Source organism: Mobula birostris, chromosome 2 (assembly GCF_030028105.1).
Source record: "Mobula birostris isolate sMobBir1 chromosome 2, sMobBir1.hap1, whole genome shotgun sequence".
Taxonomy (NCBI): Eukaryota; Metazoa; Chordata; class Chondrichthyes; order Myliobatiformes; family Myliobatidae; genus Mobula; species Mobula birostris.
Genome location: NC_092371.1, coordinates 146,849,523 through 146,876,972, shown reverse-complemented (window position 1 = coordinate 146,876,972; position 27,450 = coordinate 146,849,523). Strand labels below are relative to the sequence as shown.

The window sequence follows — 27,450 nt, the reverse complement described above, 5'->3', positions numbered from 1 at the left end:
TAGTTATTATCCTTTTTGGATTTGATACTGATTTGTAAGCAAATGTAATCTCAGATTTTCCTTCACAGGCAATAAATTGTGCACTGTATGTTTGCCACAGTTTTGAGACCAAGCAAAGACCATAAAACAGAGGAGCAGAATTAGGCCATTTAGCTCATCGGGTATACTCTGCCATTCCATCATGGCTGGTTTATTATGCCTCTCAATCCCATTCTCCTTTCTTCTCCCCTTACTTGATACCTTTATTAATCGAGAACCTATCAAACTCCACTTTAAATATATCCAGTGATTTGGCCTCCACAGTTGTCTGTGCAATTATTTACATAGATTCACTACCCTCTGGCTAAAGATATACCTCCATCTCTGTTCTAAATGGATGCTCTCTTTTCTGAGGTTGTGCTCTCTGGTCCGAGTCTTGTCCACTATAGGAAACATCCTTTCCACATCCACTCTATTAAGACCTTTTAATATTCAATAGGTTTCAATGAGGTGCCACCTCATTCTTCTGAACTCCAGCAAGTACAGGCCCAGAGCCATCAAATGCTTCTCATACGTCAAGCCTTTCATTCTTGGAATCATTCTCGTGAACCTCCTCTGGACCCTCTCCAATGCCAGCACATCTTTTCTCAGATAAGGAGCCCAAGTTGCTCACCGTGTTCTCCAGTATGGTCTGACTGATGCATTACATCCTTGTTTTTGTATGCTAGGCCTCTTGAATGCATTGCCGGCATTGCATTTGATTTCACTACCACAAACTCAAATCTGCAAAATTAACCTTTAGGGGATTCTGCACAAGGTCTCCCAAATTCATTTCCACCTTTGATTTTTGAATGTTCTCCCTGTTTAGAAAATAGTCTATGCCTTTATTCCATCTACCAAAGTGCATGACGATACACTTCACTATATTCCATCTGCCACTTCTTTACTCATTCTTCTAATCTGTTTTAGTCCCTGTCTCCTCAGCAATACTAGCCCCTCCACCTTTCATCGAATCATCCGCAAATATGACTACAAAGCCATCAATTCCATCACTCAAATCTTTGACATCCAACTTGAAAAGAAGTGGTCCAACACTGCTTCCTGTGAAGCAACACTAGTCTATGGCAGCCAATCAGAACTTTGCCACAAAGCTATCAGTTCCATTATCTAAATCATTGACAATCAATGTGAAAAGCAGCAGTACCAATACTGATCCCTGAGGAACACCACTAGTCACTTGCAGCCAACCAGAAAAGACCCTCTTTATTCCCACTTTGCATTCTGCTGTCAGCTAATCTTCTATCCTTGCTAGTATCTTTCCCTTAACACCAAGGGTTCTTAGTTTGTTAAGCAGCCTCATGTGCGGCACTGTGTCAAAGCCTTCCTGAAAATGCAATATCCACTGATTCTTCCTACCTGTTATTTCCTCAAACAGATTTGACAGGCAAGATTTCCCCCATGTTAACTTTGAGCTATTATCATTTGCCTCCAAGTACCCTGAAACCTCATCCTTAATAATGAACTCCAGCTTCTTACCAACCATTGAAGTCAAGTTAACTGATCTATAATTTCCTTTCTTTTGCCTGCATCCCTTCTTAAAGAGTGGAGTGACATTTGCAATTTTCTAGTTCTCTGGAACCTTTCCAGAATCTAGTGATTCTTGAAAGATAATTACTAATGTCTCCATCATCTCTTCAGCTTCCTTTTTTAGCACCCTAGTGTGCAGTCCATCTGGTCTAGGTGACTTATCTAGCTTTAGACCTTTCAGATTCCTAAGCACCTTCTCCTTAGTAATAGCAACTACAGTCACTTCTGCCCACTGGCACTCTCGAATTTCTGGCATACTGCTAGCGTTTTCCACTGTTAAACTAATGCAAAATACTTATTATATTCGCCATTTCTTTGTCTGCTATTACTTTGTCCCCATTCCAGTGACATTTTGTAGTGGTCCAATATCACTCTTGCTTCTCTTTTATTCGTTATATATCTAAAAAAAAAACTTTTGATATCCTCTTTTATATTATTGGCTGGCTTACCTTCATATTTCATCTTTTCTGTTCTTGTGGCATTTTTAGTTACCTTCTGTTAGTTTTTAAAAGCTTCCCAATCTTCTAATTTCCCACAAATTTTTGCCATATTTTATTCTCTCTCTTTTGCTTTTTTGCTGTCTTTGACTTCCCTTGTCAGCCAAGGTTGCGTCATCCTCCCTTTGGAATACTTTTTGATTTTTGTGATGTATCAATCCTGCTTCTTCTGAATTGCTCCCAGAAACTCCAGTCATTGCTGTTCTGCCGTCTTCCCTTATAGAGTCCCCTTCCAATTAACTTTGGCCAGCTCCTCTCTCAAACCTCTGCAATTCCCTTTACTCGTCTGTAATGCAGACATGTCTGACTTAATCTTCTCCCTCTCACACTGCAGTGTGAATTCTCTCATATTTTGATCACTGGCTCCTGTGGGTTCCTTTACCGTAAGCTCCCTCATCAAATCTGGTTCATTATATAACACTCAATCCAGAATTTCCTTTTCCCTAGTGGGCTCAACTACAAAGAGCTCTAAAAAGCCATCTCAAAGGCATTCTACAAATTCAGTCTCTGAGATCCAGCACCTCTTGATTTTCCTAAGCTACCTGTATATTGAAATCCCCCATGTCTATCATAACATTGCCCTTTTTATATATTTTTTTCTATCTTCCATTGTGATTTGTACCCCACAGCCTGGCTACTTTTCGGAATATAACTCCCATCAGGATTTTTTTACCCTTGACGTTTCTTAACCCTACCCAGAAGGATTCTACAGCTTCCTATCCTATGTCATGTCATTCTAAGGATTTGATTTCGTTCTTTACCAACGGTGATTGGTCTTGGAATTTTATTAATGGCTGCCTGGTTTTTGATTGCAGTTAGGCAAATAAATAACTGTGGTGTAATAGAGAAAAATACTCTGTGCATCAATTGTATTTTTTTTTGTAGAAAGTTGCTTGTGTAAGTAAATCAGTGGTTTTTGGAACTCTACTGCTATTACATTGGTATACTGGATATGCAGAAGACAACACAATACCAGCCAAAATACACAAGAAAAGGAACGTATCAATGTTGCATAATATTTATAGAGTGTATTTAGGGTCAGGGTATCTTATTAGAAAATTGGACTTTGGGTTATAGTGTATTTAAGTAGCTTATGGCACATAAAATCATGCCTGTGGTCAGTTCTATTTATCAGTGGCCATTTATACTATAACAGATGATGGCAGTGTTGTATATGTTAAGATTGTTAAATTATGAAGCATGGAATTTATTAATTTTTATAATGCTATTACTTTTCAGGATAATTTGTATTATATAGAAAGTTTATGGCAAAAATTTTGTAGTGCTTTTAAAGCAGAAAATGCTGGGGATATTCAGCTGACCTAGCATGATCTTTGGTGAGAAAGGAGACTGAATGTTTCAGGTCAGAACTGGGAAAAGTTAGAAAGCAACTGGATTTAAAGAATAGGAAGAGTTGGACAAAACATTCCATTGATTTAATTCTGAATTTGCTGATTTGCTGGTTATCCAAAAACTTTTTGATATGGTCTTGAGTTCTCTTTTTATTTGTTACTTATTTATTTATTTGCTTGCTTGCTTAATTACTTAGTTAGTCTCAGCGTGGATGAGGCTCTTCCGGCCCTTTGAGCTGCGTCACCCAGCAATCACCCAGTTCAACCCCAGCCTGATCACAGGAAATGGGAACACTCGTAGAAAACCCATGTGGTCTCAAACTCCTTACAGGCCGTGGCAGAAATTGAACCCGGTTGCTGGTAATGAAAAGTTTTGTGCCAGCCACTACACTACTGTAGTTCTCATAGAAAGGCTTCCCTGCTTTATTTAGTTTCTGAAGACTTGGTGATCACCAGATGAATAGCAATAAATCTTCAAGAAAATGCTACTTGTTTATTATAACTGCACAAAGAAATCTGATTTATTTATCTATTTATTTAGCAAATTCTTAAGAAATATTTTTCATATAGTTCACATTTTTAATGAGCACTTGAGAACTTCATTTTCTATGGAGTAGAATAAACTAATATCTGAGTACTATATATTGTGTTGGGTTGGTGAACAAGTGGAGACGTTAATGTTTTGTTCTTTTATTTTTTTTCATTTACTCAGTGGAACAAGTTCCTGTGGAGGCTTATCAAATCCCTCTTTCACAAGCAGAAGTTCTTCAAGAGGGAAATGATGTGACCCTTGTTGCTTGGGGAACTCAGGTCAGCATTTGATTTTTTTTTCGGAAGAACACGATGTTTATTGTTTTGACTTAATTTTAATATTCAGTGGTTTTGTTAAAGAAAAAAGAACTGTTAATATATAACTATGGTGATTTTTTTAAATTCAATAAAAATGTATCAGTTTGTACATGGCTGTGTAAAATTGATTCCAAGTTAAATAAAAATACTAGGGAGTATTATAGAATAGAGCCTTCACTGTATATTTTAAAAATATAAAACGGAGCAGCTGATTATTTCCTTACCCACCAGTGTTGCTTAGTATCTTGGTTGTACAGTAATTCTGAAGAAGTAACATCCCATGTGAGCAGTTGATATCTGTTGTAGATCTTGAAAGAATTGTCTGAACATTAAAAATAAAGACGTGTACTACCTTCCTCTGCAACTAAATCCTGGACTTCCTGACCAACAGACTACAGTCTATAAAGATAAACAGTAGCACCTCCACCATGATTATTCTAAACACTAGTGCTCCACCAGGGTTGTGTTTTCAACCCCCTTACTTTGTACCCCATACACCTCTGACTATGTGGCCAGATTCTGCTCTAACTCCATTTACAAGTTTGCAGATGTTACCACTATAGTGTGCTATATCTCAAATATTGATCTGTCGATACAGAGTGCTCAGTAACATTGTGTCATGACGTCAACCTTTCCCTCAATGTCAGCAAAGCAAAAGATAGTAATTGACTCCTGAAGTGATGGCGGTGCACATGCTCCTGCCTATAGTAAAGGTGTTTAGGTGGAGAGCGCTGATAGTTTCTAGTTCCTATGAGTAAATATCACCGATAGCCTGTTGTCCTGGTCCAACCACATAGACGTTAAGGCCAAGATAGCTCACCAGTTTTTATCAATGCACCTTAGAAAGCATCTTATCTCAATGCATCATGGCTTGGTATAGCAACTGCTGTGCTCTTGACCATAAGAAACTACGGAGAGTTGTGGCACTACCCAGCATGTCACAGGAACCAGCCTCTCCTTTATTGCTTCTATATATATTTACATACTTCTTTAGGGTTCATATAGCCAGAGGGGTGTTAGTGGGGTAAGCTCCCAATACCAATTAAATGCTCCCCATGGCGAGTGTCTCAAATAGCGTTTGACAACCATGTCCAGTTTCTGGCTTTTACCTTGTGGCTTAACTGCTAAGCCCAGCGGAATAGTTTCTACTGACAGGAGAAGGGGCAAACTGGGTTACTGGTGTCTTAAAAGCAGTCACTTCGGGCAGATGAGGCTTCTCAGTTCTGGTGGGCAGCTCAAATCTCCACTGTCTTGTGGCTATACCCATTCACGGGGAAGGCTTTGTAAGTAAATCCCAAGAAAAAATGCTAAAGCAGTCCCACGTAAAGTTCAGTGCTGACTGACAACTCCTGCGATGGCACTCGTGCCAAACTGGATCAGTCTCTGCCATTCCTTTGGATTCATCAGCTGTGTGGAGGCGAGATTCATCCCACCATAGAATTCTCTCTTCTCCCCTCTTCCATCAGGCAGAACATACAAAAACCTGAAAGCACATATCATCTCTCGTAATTCTGTGCATTGGATTCTGCATGCCAGGCTGTGATGCAGCTTGTCAGAATGTTCTGCATTGTACATCTGTAAAAATTTAGAGTCTTTGGTGACATACCAACTCTCCTCAAATGCCATGCGTGCCGCCTTCATGATCGCATCAATGTGTTGGCCCAAGGAACTTAACACTGCTGATCCCTCAGTGAGAACTGGTGTGTGTTCTCACAGGTTCTTCCTGAAATCCACAATCCTGGTGTTGACCAAGCGTAATATCAATACAGTAGAGTTTGAAGTGCATCGTAAAGTAGTGAAGGAGAGGAAGACTGGATATTATCAGATATTTGACAGGAAAACTTAATTTGGTTGTTTAAGTATTCCCCAGATTGAAAAGAGGGGAGAGAATGTGATAGCTGTACAGTCAATACTACAGAGAGATCCAGAAGGAGTAATCTGTCATGATTTCAGATGCAAAGAATGATATTTATCTTTTTTTCTGTGCTTATCACTTTTCTAAAGGGAAAATAGTAACTTGGAATGGTGGGATTTTTAACAGTATCTAAAGATTAATCAAATGAGGTGTAATATTTCCTGGATATTAACTAATGAAATTTGTCCATATTACAGCTTTCTGATAGACAGTGAAAATGATTTGGTATGCTAGACTTTGTTGGTTAACTTGCCTGTTGATTTACTAAGATTGGATTTACACAAACACATTGTATATTTAAACTCTCCTCTTACTATATCTAGTTTTTTGTGGAAAAATTTTGCTTTACTCTGGCTCCTAAGTTCTGTTTGGTGTAGAAGCTGGTAGAGATTCTATTTGAATTGGGTGACCTCGGGGCTCAGCTGCTAGAGCTGCTGCGTCACAGCTCTAGAGACTCGGATTCAGTCCTCACCTTGGGTGTTGTCTGCGATTGAATGAGATTCTCCAGGGTGGTCTAATGTTATTCATCATCTCCAAGCTGTGCATGCTGCTTGACAATTGATCATTGTAATTTACCCCTGGTGGGTGCTGGGATATCTTATGAGGAGTAGTTGGGAATGTGTGGAGAGTAAAATGGTATGAATGTAAATGGGTACTAATTGCTCAGACTTTTGGCCTGTACATTCAGTTTGCTTTGTGATTGTGTAACTTGGTACTCTGTTGTTGCAGCCATTGAATATTCTGGTAGGAATTTGCAATTTCTTTTTCTATTTTGTGTCTATCTCATTGGTTGAGTGAGTTATGTAAATATATTAAAATAGTACAGAGTCCATGAAAAGGCATTGAAGTAGCAAAATGTGTGTAGACTGAAAAGTACAGCTTGGTTGTACAATTGAATATGGACAATTGGTCTATTAAAGTAAGTTGAACAGCATTTCACATGGATTGTATGATATACAGTTGGCCCTCCTTATCCGCGAGGAATGGTTCCGGGACCCCTCGCGGATACCAAAAAACGTGGATGCTCAAGTCCTTTATTCAACCTGTCTCTGTGCGGTGGATCTTAGGACCCAGCGGAACCCCGGACCTTATTTAACCTGTCTCAGTGCAGTGGGCATTAGAACCCAGTGGTGGAGCTCTGAATCCGCAGTGTTTCTGTTCACGAAAATAATCACGATCATGATTGAAAATAAAGTGGAAATAATAAAGCGATCAGAAAGAGGTGAAATGCCATTGGTCATTGGAAAAGCATTAGGCTATAGTCGGTCAACGATCAGAACAATTTTAAAGGATAAAATGAGAAAGGCCCTGCCCAATTAAAGCTACAATTATTACTAAGCAACGCAGTGGTTTAATTATTGGGTTTTGGATCCTTCACATCAACCCGGCAGGGATGGACAGCACGCTCGGGAGTGGTCTGTCACTGGATCGAACTCGGGAACAATCTGTCACTGGACCGAACTCGGAAACTTCCGTTTCCGAACCTGGCACTGAAACATACATTTCTAAGTATTTTATATGCATAGAAAGGTAAAATATATACTATATACTAAGACAAACGTTTGACTAACTGACACTAAATAATACGGGATGTACCTCTTCCGACTTAGTAAGAGAACTGCAGGTTTTTTTTCGATCCCGATCCACGATAACCTATGCACGTCCTCCTGTATACTTTAAATCGTCTCTAGATTACTTACAATACCTAATACAATGTAAATGTTGTGTAAAATAGTTGTTATACTGTATTGTTTAAGGAATAATGACAAGAAAAAAAGTCTGTACATGCTCCAACAGCAAGTGCTGGAAGAGAACTTGTGGGTTTTCTCGATTTGCGGTGGTTGAATTCGCGCATGCGGAATTCGCGGATAAGGAGGGCCGACAATATTAATATTTTCCTCATCATATCTGTTGCTGTGCATATTTTCCCTTTTCGGTAAATGTGCCCGAGCAGAGCTGCAAGATAATTTTAAATAAGTTGTGATTAGTGCAATCATTGATATAGTGTTGGAGATTATTGTGCAAGCTTGTAACGGTTAAGGTAAATTTTAGAATAACTGGAAGAAATGAGAAAGTGTTTTATAATTGTCTTTGACTAAATCAGACATCCCACCCTGCAAAAACTCATTTCAAGGAGGTAGCACCTCCGCCCCCCACAACCCCATATCACCCCCTCCCCACGGTCGATCTCCAAGGGCGTATGTAATACTTTGTTTAGAGACTTTGTTTAATCTGTAAACCAAGCTGGGTATATGTATGCAGAAAATGTGACATTAAAATATGTACTTATATTATCATGTTTATTCTATTACAACTTTAAGCAAGTCTACAGGGAGTTTGGCCTCATCAAGTAGGACATCAATAGCATAGCTCCTTAGCAGGCAGCCAGCTAGTTTAAGTAACATTAGCTATGCTAATGAACGAATGACACCTGTTAAACTCACCTCAACGTGTCTTTTACATTTTAACCCACCATGGGCAATAGAAAAGTCACTGTTGCAAATAGTGCAGTGAGCAAGACTGTCATTATTTTTGAGGTCGACTGTAAAGCCCGCACACAGAGAAAACTTATAGGTCTACTTAGCAGGGGGTCGCAATCGTTTTTGCACAGCAGACCGGTTTAATATTGACAATATTCTTGCAGACCGGCCGACCGGGGGCGGGGGTGTTAATCACAACCGGAATATAGGTGATAAGTCAATCGCATCATAACATTTTAAGTAGCATTTGGATATTAAACACACAGCACATATTTTCCCCGTATGAACATATAAAATCATTGCAACACACCAATATTGCTGAATCAGTGGGAGCCCTGGGCTTGTTTTCCTGCAACAAGACGGTCCCATCGAGGGGTGAGGGGAGACAGCGATACTCGAAGGGGGTTCCTTATGTCCAGTCTATTCCGCAATTTAGTTTTCGTTGCATTCATTGCAGAGATATGTTGGAAATGGAAGCAACATTTTCAGTGCTTTCATGGCTGTCTCAGGATATTCAGCCTTGTCTTTGATCCAGAATGCCGGCAGAGATGTTATGTCAAACATACTTTGCAGCCTGCCGTCATTTGCAAGCTCGAGGAGTTGATCTTTTTCCCACACTGACATGGATGATTCACCGGCGACATTCACTAATGGGTCACGGACCCATTCCTTTGCTCGTCTCGGGTCACTGATGACCTAGCGTGTGTTAAAATTCAACAGGGAATGTGATAGGGAATGAGGAAAGGTGTAGCTGACCCGTATCGTTTCATATCGCCAAATTACATTGTTTCCCCGCAGCCCGGTGGTTGGGGACCACTTTTAGCACGAAGAAAGACCAATCAGGATGCTCACTCTCCCTCTCCCTCTCAAAAAAAAATCTATTTCCGGGATATTGTATATAATTTCCGGGCATCAGGGAGCCACTACTGATATGCGGGAGACTCCCGGAACTTCCGGGAGAGGTGGGATGTCTGCTAAATGATCATTGATTATATTTTTAAAGTGGAACTCTGGCTTGGAGGCTGATCTATTTCTTCTGAAACATTTAATGTATAATAACTTAAAACTGCCATGCTATTGCTGGCATTTTCTCTCTATATCTTTCCATCTCAATCTCTATCTCTCTATATCTACCTATCTCTTTCTTTGTCTATCTATATGTCTCTAGCTCTATGTCACTGACTCTAACATTCTCTCTCTGTCATCCTTCGCCCTCTGGTCATCCCTCGCCACCCCCCTCCACCCCCCATCTCCCTCCATTCTAGAGGTAGAAAAAGCTACAGATACAATGTTTATAAAAACATTGATACATGCCTAGGCAAGATTTAGAGGGATATGGGCCAGACATGCATTAGCATTAGTGCAGATAGGCATTTTTGTTGGCATGGATAAGTGAGGTTACAGTGTTTGTTTTTGCGGTATATAATTCTGTGATTGTCTTTCTGTTCTGTATCATTCTATGAATGTAAGCTTTCAGCTGATTTTTCTTCTGATATTTCACTCAAACTGCCAAAATGCTGACACATTTCAAAAGAGGACTGCAAATTGTGTATGAATGAGTAACAGCATAAGAAAAATCATTGTGGTTATTGATATTTGTCCAGTTTCTAACTTCAATAATACTTTGGTTATTAAATGTGCTTTATTCATCAGCTAGCTTGCAGTAAATATTAATATTTTTGTGTTCTTTGACTCTGCTTTCATATACTTATTACAGGGTTGTTTATCATTAACATTCTAAAATGAGATTTGTCAGAGAAATCTTTAAATTTGATACACTGTACACATATCTATTTTTTTATTACAGTGTGTTTTGTCCATGCAGTACATTTTAACGATTGTTTTCTGTATTATCAAATGACAAGAATCAAATTAATGGTAAAAAAAAATCTATGACGCTTTTCTTAATTTTTTAAATATTTTCTGTATGGAACTTTTTTAAAGTAATATTACAAATGACTCTGTATTCCATGACCGCTTTTGCAATAAATACAGATGAGCATATTCATATTAAGAGCATGTTGAGCTGTGGTTCCACACCTAGATGACTACGCTGATCCTTAGTGGGACTAAATCCTCCCCTAATCAAATTGAATCTCTTAGGAATCTCTTTTACTTTATCTGCCAACGATATTCTATGGTCCCTTGTTGCCCACCTGATTTCCTTAAGTGTTCTCCTACATCTGTTATACTCCTCAAGGGATTTGGTTGATTCCACCTTCCTTTTTCCTGACCAGAACCTGAGCATTCCTCATCAACCAGGTTTCCTTAACCCTGCCAGACTTGCCCTTTACTCTAAACAGGAACATCTTGACCCTAACTCTCCCTATCTCATTTTTAAAATCGTCTCTCCCACTTGATAGGCATCTCTTTACCTTTTAACAGTAGTTCGTATCTTAGTTAATAGGAACTCGTAGTGTAAAGATGCTTGTGTTTCAGTACAAATGACATCGTATATCCAGTGCTGGATGTGGATGCAGCTGTTGGTGTTGGATATGTCATAAATTAGGTTGATGTGTATCCAGTTTTGTGTAGAATACAGCTTTTTACGATTTGTTTAAAGATTTATGCTCGTATTCTTAACTAGAATTAATGAACTTAATATGCAAAAGTATTGATACTTAGCAAATGCAGTGCACTATATTCTTTACTTTATAGTCTGTCAGTCACCTGCAAACTTCGCCATGTACGATATTGAGATTTTCTGTACCTTAAGTAAAAATGTAATTTACAATTACTGTCTATCAAGAATGAGAGCAGAAATAGCTTACAAATTTTAATAGAATTTCAAATCATACTTTCCACTATTGCAAATATTGATAAGTTCTTGTTTTATCTACCTTAGCTCTAGTAAAATGGAATATGAAAAAACACTTAAGAATTCTACGGAAAGTGGTTGTGAAGGGAGTATTGAAATACTGGAAAATCACAAAAGATAAAAATAAGGGAAAGATGGCCAAAGAAAAAATGAGAGAGAGAAACTTGCCAATGGTCAATTCATCCATGGTCTCTGTGATCAATGAAAATTTAAATATAATCTTATTGACAACTATTCTTAATTAATTTTTATTTATGTATAGGTTCATGTAATGAAAGAGGTGGCCAGCATGGCTCAGGAAAAATTGGGAGTCTCCTGTGATGTAATTGATTTGAGAACTATTCTGCCTTGGGATGCTGAAACTGTTTGCAAGGTATGTTTTGTAAATGTATATTTGTGAAGATGCTGACAATTATAAAATAATTTTTTGAATTGGAAAATATACTAGACTTTTGCAAGTAATTGTAATTTTAGATCCTGGATTAGACTGCAATTCTTTTCATGATGATTCAGACTAATATGTTTCTCAGTTAAATTTATTACATATGGTTTGAATTAAGTTAATTTAAAGAAATTACAGATGCTGGAAATCTGAAGTAAAGCAGAAAATGTTTTAAAATCTCAGGAGATCATCATAACTGAGAGAGAAAACAATTTAGTTAAGTGGCTTGGAAGATGGAGGTGACCAGTTCTTTCAGTTCTGGTGAAGGGTCCATGAGCAAAAATGTTAATTATTTCCCTTTCTGAGATGATGCCTGTCCACCTGTTCCCCCCCCCCCCCAGCGTTTTGCATTGTTAGTGTATTTAATAATCCAGAAAACATTTGCAACTCATTGTCCATAAATTTGTACAATTTCAAACATTAAAACTTTTACCATTTGGTAAACCTGTCATGTTTAGACATGAAAAGAACCTACTAATGGATGATCATAAATTTTATTTATCAGAATCATCTACAAATGTATTATTGTTGGAATCTGTTCTGTATTTCTGTGAGCTTAAATAAGAAATAGAAACAAAGTAGGCTTTGTCCTCTTGTATTTGCAGTTCTATTCAGTATGATCATCTCTTATCTCAGTGCCACTTTCATACTCTTAATGCCACATCCCTTGATCCCTTACAACTTTAATCCTGAATACACTCAGGGACTGAGTCTATTCCTGTTTCATAGAATATACAACAGTACTGCAGCGGAACAAATCTTTTGGTCCACCAAGTCTGCAGTGCCCATAATGCTAGTCCAGCTAATTCCACCTGTTTTCACATCTTCTGTATTCTTCTATTTCCCACATGTTCATTTGTCTCTCTAAATGCCTCTTAAACAAAACTATCATATTTACTACCATTATCTCTGGCATCTGCTACTCCTTTAAACTTTTTCACCTTTGCTCTGGGATTTCCACCCTGGGAAACAGCCTCTGACTACCTTTCCTATTGATGGCTCACGTAAAGAGCAGATTGTGGACTTCAGGAAGGGTAAGACGAAGGAACACATACCAATCCTCATAGAGGGATCAGAAGTGGAGAGAGTGAGCAGCTTCAAGTTCCTGGGTGTCAAGATCTCTGATAGATCTAACCTGGTCTGAACATATTGATGTAGTTATAAAGAAAACAAGACAGCGGCTATACTTGCTTAGGAGTTTGAAGAGATTTTGCATGTCAACAAATACACTCAAAAATTTCTATAGTTGTACTGTAGAGAGCATTCTGACAGGCTGCATCCCTGTCCCTTTGACCCCAGCATCTGCAGATTATTTTGTGTTTGCATCCCTCTCTGATATTGAGGGGCTACTGCACAGGACCGAAAGAAGCTGCAGAAGGTTGTAAATATAGTCAGCTCCATCTTGGGTACTAGCGTACAAAGCACCCAGCACATCTTTCGGGAGTGGTGTCTCAGAAAGGCAGTGTCCATTATTAAGGACTTCCAGCACTCAGGGCATGCCCTTTTCTCACTGTTACCATCAGCTTGGAGGTACAGAAGCCTGAAGGCACACACTCAGCGATTCAAGAACAGCTTCTCCCCCTCTGCCGTCCGATTCCTAAATGGGCATTGAATCTTTGGACACTGCCTCACTTTTATTTTTAATATACAGTATTTCTGTTTTTGCACTTTTTAAAATCTATTCAATATATGGAATTGATTTACTTGTTTATTGATTATTATGATATTTTATTTATTTATTTTTCTCTCTTTGCTAGATTATGTATTGCATTGAACTGCTGCTGCTAAGTTAACAAATTTCACGTCACATGCCGGTGATAATAAACCTGATTCTGATTCTGAGTTTTATGCACTTCTATCTGGTTGGTCACCAATTTCTAACATTACAGTAAAAATTTGTCCAACCTCTCCTTATAGCTGTAGTATGCTCCTATCCAGACAACATCTGGAGAACATCTTTCCTGTCATGTGGGAACCAGAAATCTACGCAGTACTCTAAATGTACCCAACTGTAGTTTTATTGCAGTCCTGAATGGCTGATCCCTTAGTTTAAGACTATGATTCCAGTTTGAGACATGCCAGACACATCTGCTCATCTGTTAGTCTACGTTAGGTTTCAATTAGAACACCTAACTTCTGTTGATCACTGGAGAGTATGGATGCAGTCTTATCTTCAAAGGATAAAATCCCAACCCAGTATCAATTTAGTTGAACACTCACTAAACCAAGTAGCGTAGATTCTGGTTAGTTGGGACGCATTGGGATCAGTACATTTTGGGCCAATTAAGTGGCTGTCTCAGTGCCAAAGCTTCAAGGAAATAGTTAAAAGGGTATAAAAAAGACAAGCTACTGTTTAACTGAATAACAAATTAATTATTTAAATAATGCAGAGAACAAATTAGAACATTATCAAAACTACCACAGTACTGAAAAACTGTGTAGTCGTTCCTAAAATTTATCAATGGAGGAATTCATCCAGTGTACGCTACTGTGTTTTGATTAACTGTAAATGAACAAAATCAGTGCGACCACCTCATGGAAATAATTGATCCATTATGCGATCCATTAGTTTCTTTGAATCTAATAGTGTTGCATGTTTGTAGCCAAGGGAACCATTCTGTGTGGCATGATTTGAAACAAAAGCCTGTTTTCATCAGCATTGTAGATGTCAACTGCATAAAATTTTTGAAGTTAATCGGGAGTTTTGTAGATTTCCATGTTTCTGCACTGACAACATCAGCACTATCTTTCTCGCCATGTACTTTCTTGAATTTAATGTGAAGTCAACATTTCCATCGAGACAACCAACCATCTGTTGCTTTAAAATCTTCACGGGCAGCTTCTTAGCTAGCTCCTCTCTCGTTTTTTTTTCAACATTGGTCCACTGACGTGCACACCTTGTCCAGTTACAATGGAAAACCATTGATTGAGATCCTCTTCAACATCTGAATCCTTAGCATCACTGTTTCAGTTTTGGGATGTTCCCTGTTGCCCCTCACATAATGCTCATTCTTCACATAGTTTATTTTGCAGATGCATCAGGTGTGCAATTGTAGATTTTGGCACTCCAGTTTTCTCTGGAGCTGATGGTAAGTAATAATGTTAGGCAGATAGCTTTTAAATTAGTTCAGTAAGGTAATTTTCCAGCCATTGTCAAAGCTTTGGTGGCATTTTGGCAGGGGTCTGAAAGTTTTTAAAGTCAGAATAAAAGAAGCAAAATTAGTGAAAATTACTCTGTGTCTGTTTTAAATGGACACTGCTCTACCCTGAGGCTGTGCCCTCTTGTTCTAGACCCCCCCCCCCACCATGGGAAACAGCCTTTTCATATACACTCTCTCTAGGCATTTCAAAATTCAAAAGGTTTCAATGAGATCCCCCCCACATCCTTCTAAATTCCAGTGAGTACAGACCTAGAGCTATCAAATGTTCCTCGTATGATAACCTCCACTTCCCTTGTCAGCCACAGTTGTACTATTTTGCCAGTTGAGTATTTCTTTGATTTTGGAATACATCTATCCTGCACCTTCCTCATTTTACCCATTGCTGCTCTGCTGTCATCCCTGCCAGCATCTCCTTTCAGTTTACTTTGGCCAGCTCCTCTCTCATACCACTGTAATTTCCTTTACCCTACTGAAATGCTGCTACATCAGACTTCACTTTCCCCCTATCAAGTTTCAAGTTAAACTCAATCATACTGCGATCACTGCTTCCTAAGGGTTCTTTTACCTTAAGCTCCCTAATCACCTCTTGTTCATTACATAACACCCAATCCAGTATAGCTGATCCCCGGTAGGCTCAATGTCAAACTGCTCCAAAAACCCATCTCGTTGGCATTCAACAAACTCACTCACTTGAGATGCATAGAAACCATAGATACTACAGCACAGAAACAGGCCCTTTGGCCCTTCTTGGCTGTGCCAAACCATTTTCTGCCTAGTCCCACTGACCTGCACACGGACCATATTCCTCCATACACCTCCCATCCATGTATCTGTCCAATTTATTCTTAAATGTTAAAAAAGAACCCACATTTACCACCTCGTCTGGCAGCTCATTCCATACTCCCACCACTCTCTGTGTGAAGAAGCCCCCCCTAATGTTCCCTTTAAACTTTTCCCCCCTCACCCTTAACCCATGTCCTCTGGTTTTTTCTCCCCTTGCCTCAGTGGAAAAAGCCTGCTTGCATTCACTCTATCTATACCCATCATAATTTTATATACCTCTATCAAATCTCCCCTCATTCTTCTACGCTCCAGGGAGTAAAGTCCTAACCTATTCAACCTTTCTCTGTAACTGAGTTTCTCAAGTCCCGGCAACATCCTTGTAAACCTTCTCTGCACTCTTTCAACCTTATTTATATCCTTCCTGTAATTTGGTGACCAAAACTGAACACAATACTCCAGATTCGGCCTCACCAATGCCTTATACAACCTCATCATAACATTCCAGCTCTTATACTCAATACTTCGATTAATAAAGGCCAATGTACCAAAAGCTCTCTTTACGACCCTATCTACCTGTGACGCCACTTTTAGGGAATTTTGTATCTGTATTCCCAGATCCCTCTGTTCCACTGCACTCCTCAGTGCCTTACCATTAACCCTGTATGTACTACCTTGGTTTGTCCTTCCAACGTGCAATACCTCACACTTGTCAGTATTAAACTCCATCTGCCATTTTTCAGCCCATTTTTCCAGCTGGTCCAAGTCCCTCTGCAGGCTCTGAAAACCTTCCTCACTGTCTACTATACCTCCAATCTTTGTATCATCAGCAAACTTGCTGATCCAATTTACCACATTATCATCCAGATCATTGATATAGATGACAAATAACAATGGACCCAGCACTGATCCCTGTGGCACACCACTAGTCACAGGCCTCCACTCAGAGAAGCAATTCTCTACCACCACTCTCTGGCTTCTTCCATCGAGCCAATGTCTAATCCAATTTACCACCTCTCCATGTATACCTAGCGACTGAATTTTCCTAACTAACCTAACCTGCATTCCCTACCTGATTTTCCCAAATGACCTGCATGGTGAAATCTCTCATGACTATCATTACATTGCCCTTTTGACTTGCCTTTTCTATTTCCTATTGTAATCTGTGGCCCACATCCCAGCTACTGTTGGGAGGCCTTTAGATAACTGCCATCAGGATCCTTTTGCCGTTGCAGTTTTGTAACTCAACCCACAAGGATTCAATATTTTTCAATCCAATGTAACATCTTTCTACTGATTTGATGCTATTCTTTACCAACAGAACCACACCACCTCTTCTGTCTACTTTCATGTCCCTCCGTTACAACATGTAACCTTGGTCCTTTAGCTCCCATTTACAACCATCCTTCAGCTACGATTCATTTACTGCCACTACATTACACCTGAGAATCTGTAATAGTGCAACAAGGTCAGTCACTTTATTTCTTATACTCCGTGCATCGAGATATAACACTTTGAGTACTGTGTTTACTACCCTTTTTAATTTTTGCATCCCTAATGCATTTGTACTCCTTCTGGCTACAACTATGCCCTATCCTTTGCCTGCCCTTTGCACACTCTTTGGTAGAATCGCATAATATAATGAAGTATTTGGAAATGCTGCATCGTAAGATAGATCTATTTTTTAAGACAGATTCTGGAAGATAAAATTGTTAGTGGAGGAAAACTTTACTAGAGTTGTATGGTGAGTGAGCAGAAAATCATGAATGGTAGGAGTGCAAATCTTATTATAGGTCTTGTTATGACAAAAATTATTGATTGCTGTGTAGAATTATTTGAGCATTTATATTTCAGAATCTCATATTGCTGTTTTGGAAAGGGTTGAAATACTATGAAGCATTTTTATGGAATAGCTCCATAATTCTTCTTTAAACAAATTAATTACAGTTTGATTATTTTGTTTCTAATGATTAGGACTACTTCAATTTGTTTGCATGTTCAAGTGTATTTAAAGAACTTAAAACACAATCTGAAGACTGTGATAATTATGTTGATACTTTTTTCAGATGGACAGAAGAGAGGCATTATAATTTCTTGGGGGGGTTAAAAAAAGGTTCTTCAGTGTGTAGCAAACTATTGAAAATGAAATATTTTGGAACATTGAGTAACTTTGATTTAACAGAATTTCTTTCACATGTAATATTTTCCCTTCAGTTCAAAGTAGAAAGATGTATTATTCTTTCATATATATCATTCCATTTTTCAAAAATAATTTTAAAATGATCTTAAATCTTTTTTTTAAAGCTTCTCTATAATTTAAATGAACACTGGAAGCACATGATTGTTAGCATTTGTGTTTTATAATTGATTTCATCGAATCATTGTTAACTGAAATTTGGCATAAAACACAAAAAGATGTTAGCAAACCTAACCAAAAACTCTGTGAAAGAAAATATTTTAAAATGTGTTAGAAAAGCCTGAGAAGAAGAAGTAAAAACAGGAGTAGGTAATTCAGACTCCCATGTTTGCTCTGCTATTTAAGAGGAACATACTTTTTTTTAACCTTAGTGCCATTTACTGTGCTAACATTGTTTCCCTTGATTTCCTTTGAGAGAGGTCTAAGGAAGAGATTCCAGAGACCAGGACTTTGTTAATTTGAATCTCCACACCCAGATTTAAGACTAGCAAATGACCCAGCAAATGCCGGATGGTCAGTAGAACATTGGAATTGTTGTGTCAGTCAGTAATAAAAGTGTGACTGAGGATTATATTGTTCAACAGCTGAAGCAGGAGATGTAACAGAGGAAACTAGTTTATAAAGAAGGACAAGCAGGTCATCAGTAGCTCTCAATGAAACCATGCTAGTGCAGAAAGCAATTAGAAAGGCAAATGATAAATTGGCCTTCATTGTGATAATATTTCAGTAAGGTTTTTTAATTGTAATTGTATAGGATTTTGGTAATCTCCCATTACAGAGATGAGAATAGAATGTCTGTGTCAGGAGCTTGGTGTTAGGTAGACGGGTCTCTTGGCCTGCCCAAGATAGTAAGACAAGAATAACTGAATCCTCAGCACTGATTAATTGGTGAGACCACAACATTATGAACATTGTGTATGATTCTGGTCCCCTTACACAATAAAGGATATAGAGGGAGTACATTGCAGATTTGTTGAGATGATGGGATTGTTCTCTTGGAGTCACTGAGTAGACCAGGCTATATTTTCAGGAACTTAGAAATATGAGAAGTGATCTCACTAAAAGATACAAAACTCTTTCCAGGTTCAAAGAGATATTTCCACTGCTGCGGAGTCTAGAACCAAAGTTCACAGTCTCAGAAAAAGGGTATGGTTGTTTAGGACTGAGATCAGGAGAAATTTCCTCACTCAGTGGGTGGTGAATCTTTAGAATTCCATACCTCAAAAGATTGTGGAGGCTCAGAGACTAAGTTCTTTGAAAACAGATTGAAATAATTCTGGACGTAAAAGAATCAAGCAATAGGAGGATAGTGCAGGAAGATGGAGCTGAGTGACATGCTTGGTTGTGATCTTCTAAGATAGCAGAACTGGCTCAGAGAGTCAATTCCTGCTTTTAATTCTTATTTACAAACAGGACATCAAGGTTGTGAATAGTTTAATTCATTCTTGGCAAGTTTCATGTTTATGGCGCAGAAGTAGCTAGAAACATAGAAAACCTACAGCACAATACAGACCCTTCGGCCCTCAGTGCTGTGCCAAACATGTACTTACTTTAGAAATTACCTAGGGTTACCCATAGCCCTCTATTTTTCTAAGCTCCATTTACCTATCAAAGAGCCTATTGTACCCGCCTCCACCACCCTCACCAGCAGCCCATTCCACACACTCGCCACTCTCTGCGTAAAAAAAAAACAACTTACCTCTACCAACTTCCAAGCACCTTAAAATTGTGCCCTCTCGTGTTAACCATTTCACCCCTGGGGAAAAAGCCTCTGACGGTTTGAGATGTGTCTATTTTAACACAAGAAGTATTGTGAACAAAGCGGATGAGCTTAGAGCGTGGATCAGTACTTGGAGCTATGATGTGGTGGCCATTACAGAGACTTGGATGGCTCAGGGACAGGAATGGTTACTTCAAGTGCCGGGTTTTAGATGTTTCAGAAAGGACAAGGAGGGAGGCAAAAGAGGTGGGGGCATGGCACTGTTGATCAGAGATAGTGTCATGGCTACAGAAAAGGTGGACGTCATGAAGGGATTGTCTACGGAGCCTCTGTGGGTGGAGGTTAGGAACAGGAAGGGGTCAATAACTCTACTGAGTGTTTTTTATAGGCCGCCCAATAGTAACAGGGACATCGAGGAGCAGATAGGGAAACAGATCCTGGAAAGGTGTAATAATAACAGTGTTGTCGTGGTGGGAGATTTTAATTTCCCAAATACTGATCGGCATCTCGCTAAAATGAGGGGCTTAGATGGGGTGGAGTTTGTTAGGTGTGTTCAGGAAGGTTTCTTGACACAATATGTAGATAAGCCTACAAGAGGAGAGACTGTACTTGATCTGGTATTGTGAAGTGAATCTGGTCAGGTGTCAGATCTCTCAGTGGGAGAGCATTTTGGAGATAGTAGTCATAATTTTATCTCCTTTACAATAGTATTGGAGAGAGAAAGGAACAGACAAGTTAGAAAAGTGTTTAGCTGGAGTAAGGGGAATTATGAAGCTATCAGGCAGGAACTTGGAAGCTTAAATTGGGAACACATGTTCTTGGGGAAAGGTACGGAAGAAATGTGGCAAGTGTCCAGGGGATATTTGTGTGGAGTTCTGCATTGGTAAGTTTCAATGAGACAGGGAAGTTATGGTAGGGTACAGGAACCGTGGTGTACAAAGGCTGTAGTAAATCTAGTCAAGAAGAAAAGAAAAGCTTATAAAAGGATCAGAGAGCTAGGTAATGTTAGAGATCTAGAAGATTATAAGGCTAACAGGAAGGAGCTTAAGAAAGAAATTAGGAGAGCCTGAAGGGGCTATGAGAAGGCCTTGGTGGGCAGGATTAAGGAAAACCCCATGGAATTCTACAGGTATGTGAAGAGCAAGAGGATAAGGCATGAAAGAATAGGACCTATCAAGTGTGACAGTGGAGAAGTGTGTATGGAACCGGAGGAGATAGCAGAGGTACTTAATGAATACTTTACTTCGGTATTCACTATGGAAAAGGATCTTGGTAATTGTAGTGATGACTTGCAGCGGACTGAAAAGCTTGAGCATGTAGATATTAAGAAAGAGGATTTGCTGGAGCTTTTGGTAAGCATCAAGTTGGATAAGTCGCTGGGACCGGATGAGATAGATAGATAGATAGACATTATTGATCCCGAGGGAAATTGGGTTTTGTTACAGTTGCACCAACAAGAATAGGGTATAAATATAGCAATATAAAACGATAAATAATAATATGTAAATTATGCCAGATGGAAATAAGTCCAGGGCCAGCCTATTGGCTCAGGGTGTCTCACCCTCCAGGGGAGGTGTTGTAAAGTTTGATAGCCACAGGCAGGAATGACTTCCTATGACGCTCAGTGTTGCATCTTGGTGGAATGAGTCTCTGGCTGAATGTACTCCTGTGCCCAGCCAGTAAATTATGTAGTGGATGGGAGACATTGTCCAAGATGGCATGCAACTTGGACAGCATCCTCTTTTAAGACACCTCCGTCAGAGAGTCCAGTTCCATCCCCACAACATCACTGGCCTTACAAATGAGTTTGTTGATTCTGTTGGTGTCTGTTACCCTCAGCTTACTGCCCCAGCACACAACAGCAAACATGGTAACACTGGCCACCACAGACTCGTAGAACATCCTCAGCATTGTCCGACAGAGTTAAAGGACCTCAGTCTCCTCAGGAAATAGAGACGGTTCTGACCCTTCTTGTAGACAGTCTCAGTGTTCTTTGACCAGTGCAATTTATTGTAAATTCGTATCCCCAGGTATTTGTAATCCTCCACCATGTCCACACTGACCCCCTGGATGGAAACAGGGGTCACCGGTGCCTTAGCCCTCCTCAGGTCCACCACCAGCACCGTAGTCTTTTTCACATTAAGCTGCAGGTAATTCTGCTCACACCATGTGACAACGTTTCCCACCGTAGCCCTGTACTCAGCCTCATCTCCCTTGCTGATGCATCCAACTATGGCAGAGTCATCAGAAAACTTCTGAAGATGGCAAGACTCTGTGCAGTAGTTGAAGTCCGAGGTGTAGACGGTGAAGAGAAAGGGAGACAAGATGTACCTCAGGCTACTGTGGGAGGCGAGGGAGGAGATTGCTGAGCCTCTGGCAATGATCTTTGCATTATCAATGGGAACGGGAGAGGTTCTGGAGGATTGGATGGTTGTGGATTTTGTTCCCTTATTCAAGAAAGAAAGTAAAGATAGCTCAGGATATTATAGATCAGTGAGCCTTAATTCAGTGGTTGAGAAGTTGATGGAGAAGATCCTGAGAGGCAGGATTTATGAACATTTGGAGAGGTATAATATGATTAGGAATTCTCAGCATGGCTTTGTCAAGGGCAGGTCATGCCTTACGAGCCTGACTGAAATTTTTTAAGGATGTGACTAAACACATTGATGAAGGTAGAGCAGTAGATGTAGTGTATATGGATTTCAGCAAGGCATTTGATAAGGTACCCCATGGAAGGCTTATTGAGAAAGTAAGGAGGCATGGGATCCAAGGGGACGTTGCTTTGTGGATCCAGAACTGGCTTGCCCACAGAAGGCAAAGAGTGGTTGTAGACAGGCCATATTCTGCATGGAGGCTGGTGACCAGTGGTGTGCCCCAGGGATCTGTTCTCGGACCCTTACTCTTCGTGATTTTTATAAATGACCTGGATGAGGAAGTGGAGGGATGGGTTTGTAAGTTTGCTGATGACACAAAAGTTGGGGGTGTTGTGGATAGTGTAGAGGGCTGTTAAGAAACTAAGGTTGTGAGAAACTAAGAGAGCTGGAACCTTGTCTGAGTTGAGAAAATACCATGGAACAACAGTGGACCTATATCAGCTCTGTGCTTCATGAGGCAGCAGCCCAATCCATCGACCATAAGAGCAGGAACCACCAAGACTGGTTTGACGATAACTCAGACACCATCCACAACTTGCTTAAGGACATACACAAAGCACACCGGGCAACTTTAGACAACCCTTTATCCACCAGCATCAGGCAGCATTGGCAGGCAGCTCAGAGGAAAGTGCAAAAGGCAATACAGGCCATACAAAATGAGTGGTGGACTGAAAAGGCACATGAAATCCAGTCCTTTGCCGATAATAATGACATGCATGATTTTTACAATGCTGTCAAAACCATCTACGGCCCAATAGATCGTTGCAATAGTCCCCCGAAAACAGCAGATGGTCTAACACTGCTGAAGAATCAGAATACCATTCTGCTGAGGTGGGCTGAGCATTTTAACACCCTGCTTAATCAGGACTCTTGACGCAGACCCCACCATCCTGGACGAACTGCCTGAACTTCCTCCTATTCATGATCTCCGTCTACCACCAACATTCCAGGAGGTTTGATCAGCTGTCCATTCCCTTAAGAACAAGAAGTCCCTTGGCACTGATAATATCCCTGCTGAGTTACTGAAGAATGGAGGGTACATGTGTATGAGCACCCTCTACCAGTACATCACCAAGGCCTGGACTGATAAGAACGTCCCACAGCAATGGAGAAATGCAAACATCGTTGTCATTTATAAGAACAAGGGTGGCAAGGCCATCTGCGGCAATAGTAGGGGCATATCACTCCTTTCTGTTGCTGGAAAGGTCCTGGCTAAGGTGATGCTTCAGAGATTCACTAGCAACATCACCGAGTCAACGCTGCCTGAATCGCAGTGCGAATTTAGGAAGAACAGGAGCACGATCGACATGATCTTCACAGCCCGGCGGCTTCAGGAAAAGTGCCGGGAGCAACATCAGGACCTGTTTATGGTCTTTGTCGACCTCTCCAAAGCATTCGACATTGTGCAAAGAGATCTCTTCTGGGATGTCCTCCTCAGGTTTGGCTGTCCCAATAAATTTGTTAACATCCTCTGCCAGTTCCACGATGGGATGACTGCTCGGGTGACCATAGGAGGACAAAAGTGTGAGCCCTTCCTTGTACGCACAGGGGTGAGGCGGGGTGTGTGCTAGCGCCAGTGCTCTTTAACATCTTCCTCTTGTGTGTTACCAAGCTTCTCCACAACGAGATTGAAGACAGCAGCGGTGTGGCAGTGGATATCAGATTAGATGGCAACCTCTTTGACATCAGGAGGCTCCGCGTAACCACCAAACTCCATGGAGAGCGGGTCCTGGAGCTGCAGTATGTAGATGACTGTGCTCTTGTGGCTCATGCTCTGGAGGATCTTCAGACTGTCCTTGCTGTGGTGGTGAGAGCATGCAGCTGGATGGGGCTGACTGTCAATACCACCAAGACAGAAGTGGTTTGCCAATGGAGTACCAGTGTCCCACCCACTCTACCTGCCTTCACCGTTAGTGATGAAAAGCTGTCAGTAGTGCCATCTTTCAAATATCTGGGGAGCATTCTCTCTGAGGATAGCGGCATTGACAACAACATCCAGAGCCGCATTAAACAGGTATCAGCTGCCTTTGGGAGACTTTGGTGTAGAGTCTTTCAGAACAGGAGCCTTCGTCCCTCCACAAAGGTTGCCGTATACCAAGCAGTCTGTGACGCCACCCTCCTTCATAGCTGTGAAGCTTGGGTAACCAACAGCCGTCACATCAAGTTCTTAGAGCGCTTCCACATAAGCTGCCTCCAGCGCATCCTGGGAATTACCGGCCCTGAGCGGATGCCTCATACTGAAATACTTGTAATGACCAACTGCAGGAGTATTGAGACCATGATCACCCAGCACCATCTGCAGTGGCTGGGGCACGTGATAAGGATGCCCCCATGTCGGCTACCCTGCAGAGTGTTATACAGCCACCTACATCATGGTCGATGCTCAGCTGGAGGGCCGAAGAAGCGCTATAAGGATCAGATGAAGAATGCTTTAAGGAAGTGCAAGATCAGACCCAAGGACCTGGAGGATGTTGCTGCTGACCGTACCACTTGGCAACAGCTGTGTAGGGACGGGGTTTGTATTCTGGAGATGGAAAGAACAACCAGAAGACAGCAGAAGAGAGCCAAGAGAAATGCAGCCATGGTTGCTACCACTACCACCACCACTACCACATATACATGTCCCACCTGCAATAGAGCTTGTGGGTCCAGGATAGGACTGTAGAGTCATTAAAGATCTCACCGTTAAAGGAGTGGACGTCGTCATGGGATTTCGATGGACAACCGAAGAGAAGAGAGAGTTAGGGCTGTTAGAGGCTGTTAGAGTGTGACACTAATAGGATGCAAAACTGGGCTAAGAAGTGGCAGATGGAGTTCAACCCAGATAAGTGTGAAGTGGTTGATTTTGGTAGGTCAAATATGATGACAGAATATAGTATTAATGGTAAGACGCTTGACAGTGTAGAAGGTCAGAGGGATCTTGGGGTCCGAGTCCATAGGATGCTCAAAACAGCTGCGCAGGTTGACTCTGTGGTTAAGAAGGCGTACGGTGTATTGGCCTTCATCAATTGTGGAATTGAATTTAGGAGCCGAGAGGTAATGTTGCAGCTATATAGGACGCTAGTCAGGCCCCACTTGGAGTACTGTGCTCATTTCTGGTCACCTCAGTACAGGAAGGATGTTGAAACCAGAGAAAGGGTGCAGAAGAGATTTACAAGGATGTCACCTGGAATGGGGAGCATGCCTTATGAAGACAGGTTGAGTGAACTCGGCCTTTTCTCCTTGGAGTGACGGAGGTTGAGAGGTGACCTGATAGAGGTGTATAAGATGATGACAGGCATTGATCGTGTGGATAGTCAGAGGCTTTTTCCCAGGGCTGAAATAGCTGCCACAAGATGGCACAGGTTTAAGGTGCTTGGGAGTAGGTACAGAGATGTCAGGGGTTAAGTTTTTTACGCAGAAGTGGTAAGTGTGTGGAATGGGCTACCGGCAACGGTGGAGGCGGATACAATAGGATCTTTTAAGAGACTTTAGGATAGGTACATGGAGCTTAGAAAAATAGGGGGCTATGGGTAACCCTCGTAATTTTTAAGGTAGTGACATTCGGCACATCTTTGTGGGCTGAAGGGCCTGTATTGTGCTGTGGGTTTTCTGTGTTTCTATCCACATGATCGATGCCTTTCATCATCTTATATACCTCTATCAGGTTACCTCTCGTCCTCTGTCGCTCCAAGGAGAAAAGGCCAAGTTCACTCAACCTATTCTCATAAGGCATGTACCCCAATCTAGGCAACGTCCTTGTAAATCTCCTCCGCACCCTTTCTATAGTTTCCACATCCTTCCTGTAGTGAGATGACCAGAACTGAGCACAGTACTCCAAGTGGAGTCTGACCAGGGTCCTATATAGCTGTAGCTTTACCTCTTGGCTCTTGAACTCAATCCCACAGTTGATGATGGCCAATTCACTGTACGCCTTAACAACAGAGTCAACTTGCACAGCAGCTTTGAGTGTCCTATGGACTCGGACCCCAAGATCCTTCTGATCCTCCACACTGCCAAGAATCTTACCATTAATACTATATTCTGCCGTCATATTTGACCTACCAGAATGAACTTCCTCACATTTATCTGGGTTGAGCTCCATCTGCCACTTCTCAGCCCAGTTTTGCATCCTATTGATGTCCCTCTGTAACCCCTGACAGCCCTCCACACTATCCACAACACCTCCAACCTTTGTGCCATCAGCAAATTTCCTATGTCAGTTCTGTGGGCAAGCCAGTTCTGGATCCACAAAGCAACGTCACCTTGGATCCCATCCCTCCTTACTTTCTCAATAAGCTTTGCATGGGTACCTTATAAAATGCCTTGCTGAAATCAATATACAGTACATCTACTGCCCTATCTTCATCAATGTGTTTCGTCACATCCTTAAAAAATTCAATCAGGCTCATAAGGCACGATCTGCCTTTGACAAAGCCATGCTGACTAGCCCTAATCATGTTATGCATCTCTAAACGTTCATAAATCCTGCCTCTCAGGATCTTCTCCATCAACCTAACCAACCACTGAAGGCTAACCAGTTTGTAATATCCTGGGCTATCTCTACTCCATTTCTTGAACAAGGGAAGAACATCTGCAACCCTCCAATCCTCTGGAACCTCTCCTGTCCCCATTGATGACGCAAAGATCATTGCCAGAGGCTCAGCACTCTCCTCCCACAATAGCCTGGGGTATATCTCGTCTGGTCCCGGTGACTTATCCAACTAGATGTTTTCCAAAAGCTCCAGCACATCCTTTCTTAATTTCTATATGCTCTAGCTTTTCACTCCGCTGTAAGTCTTCCCTACAATTGCCAAGGTCCTTTTTCGTAGTGAATACTGAAGCAAAGTATTCATTAAGTACCTCCTCTACCTCCTTCAGTTCCATACACACTTTTCCACTGTCGCACTTGATTGGTCCTATTTTCTCTTATCTTATCCTCTTGCTCTTCACATACTTGTAGAACGCCTTGGAGTTTTCCTTAATCCTGCTCGCCAAGGCCTTCTCATGGCCCCTTCTGGCTCTCCATTCTTAAGCCAC

The 27,450-nt window shown here is 40.9% G+C and overlaps 1 protein-coding gene across 3 annotated transcripts in view; it reads left to right on the top strand.

The window, feature by feature from the left end:
* Positions 1–27,450, top strand: part of bckdhb (branched chain keto acid dehydrogenase E1 subunit beta) — a 245,744-nt gene that overhangs the window by 82,915 nt on the left and 135,379 nt on the right. For all 3 annotated transcript variants that reach the window (XM_072250112.1, XM_072250128.1, XM_072250121.1), the window contains exons 7-8: positions 4,128–4,225; positions 11,740–11,850. In XM_072250112.1, the coding sequence (XP_072106213.1) occupies positions 4,128–4,225; positions 11,740–11,850 (209 nt within the window). The remainder of the gene's footprint in view (positions 1–4,127; positions 4,226–11,739; positions 11,851–27,450) is intronic.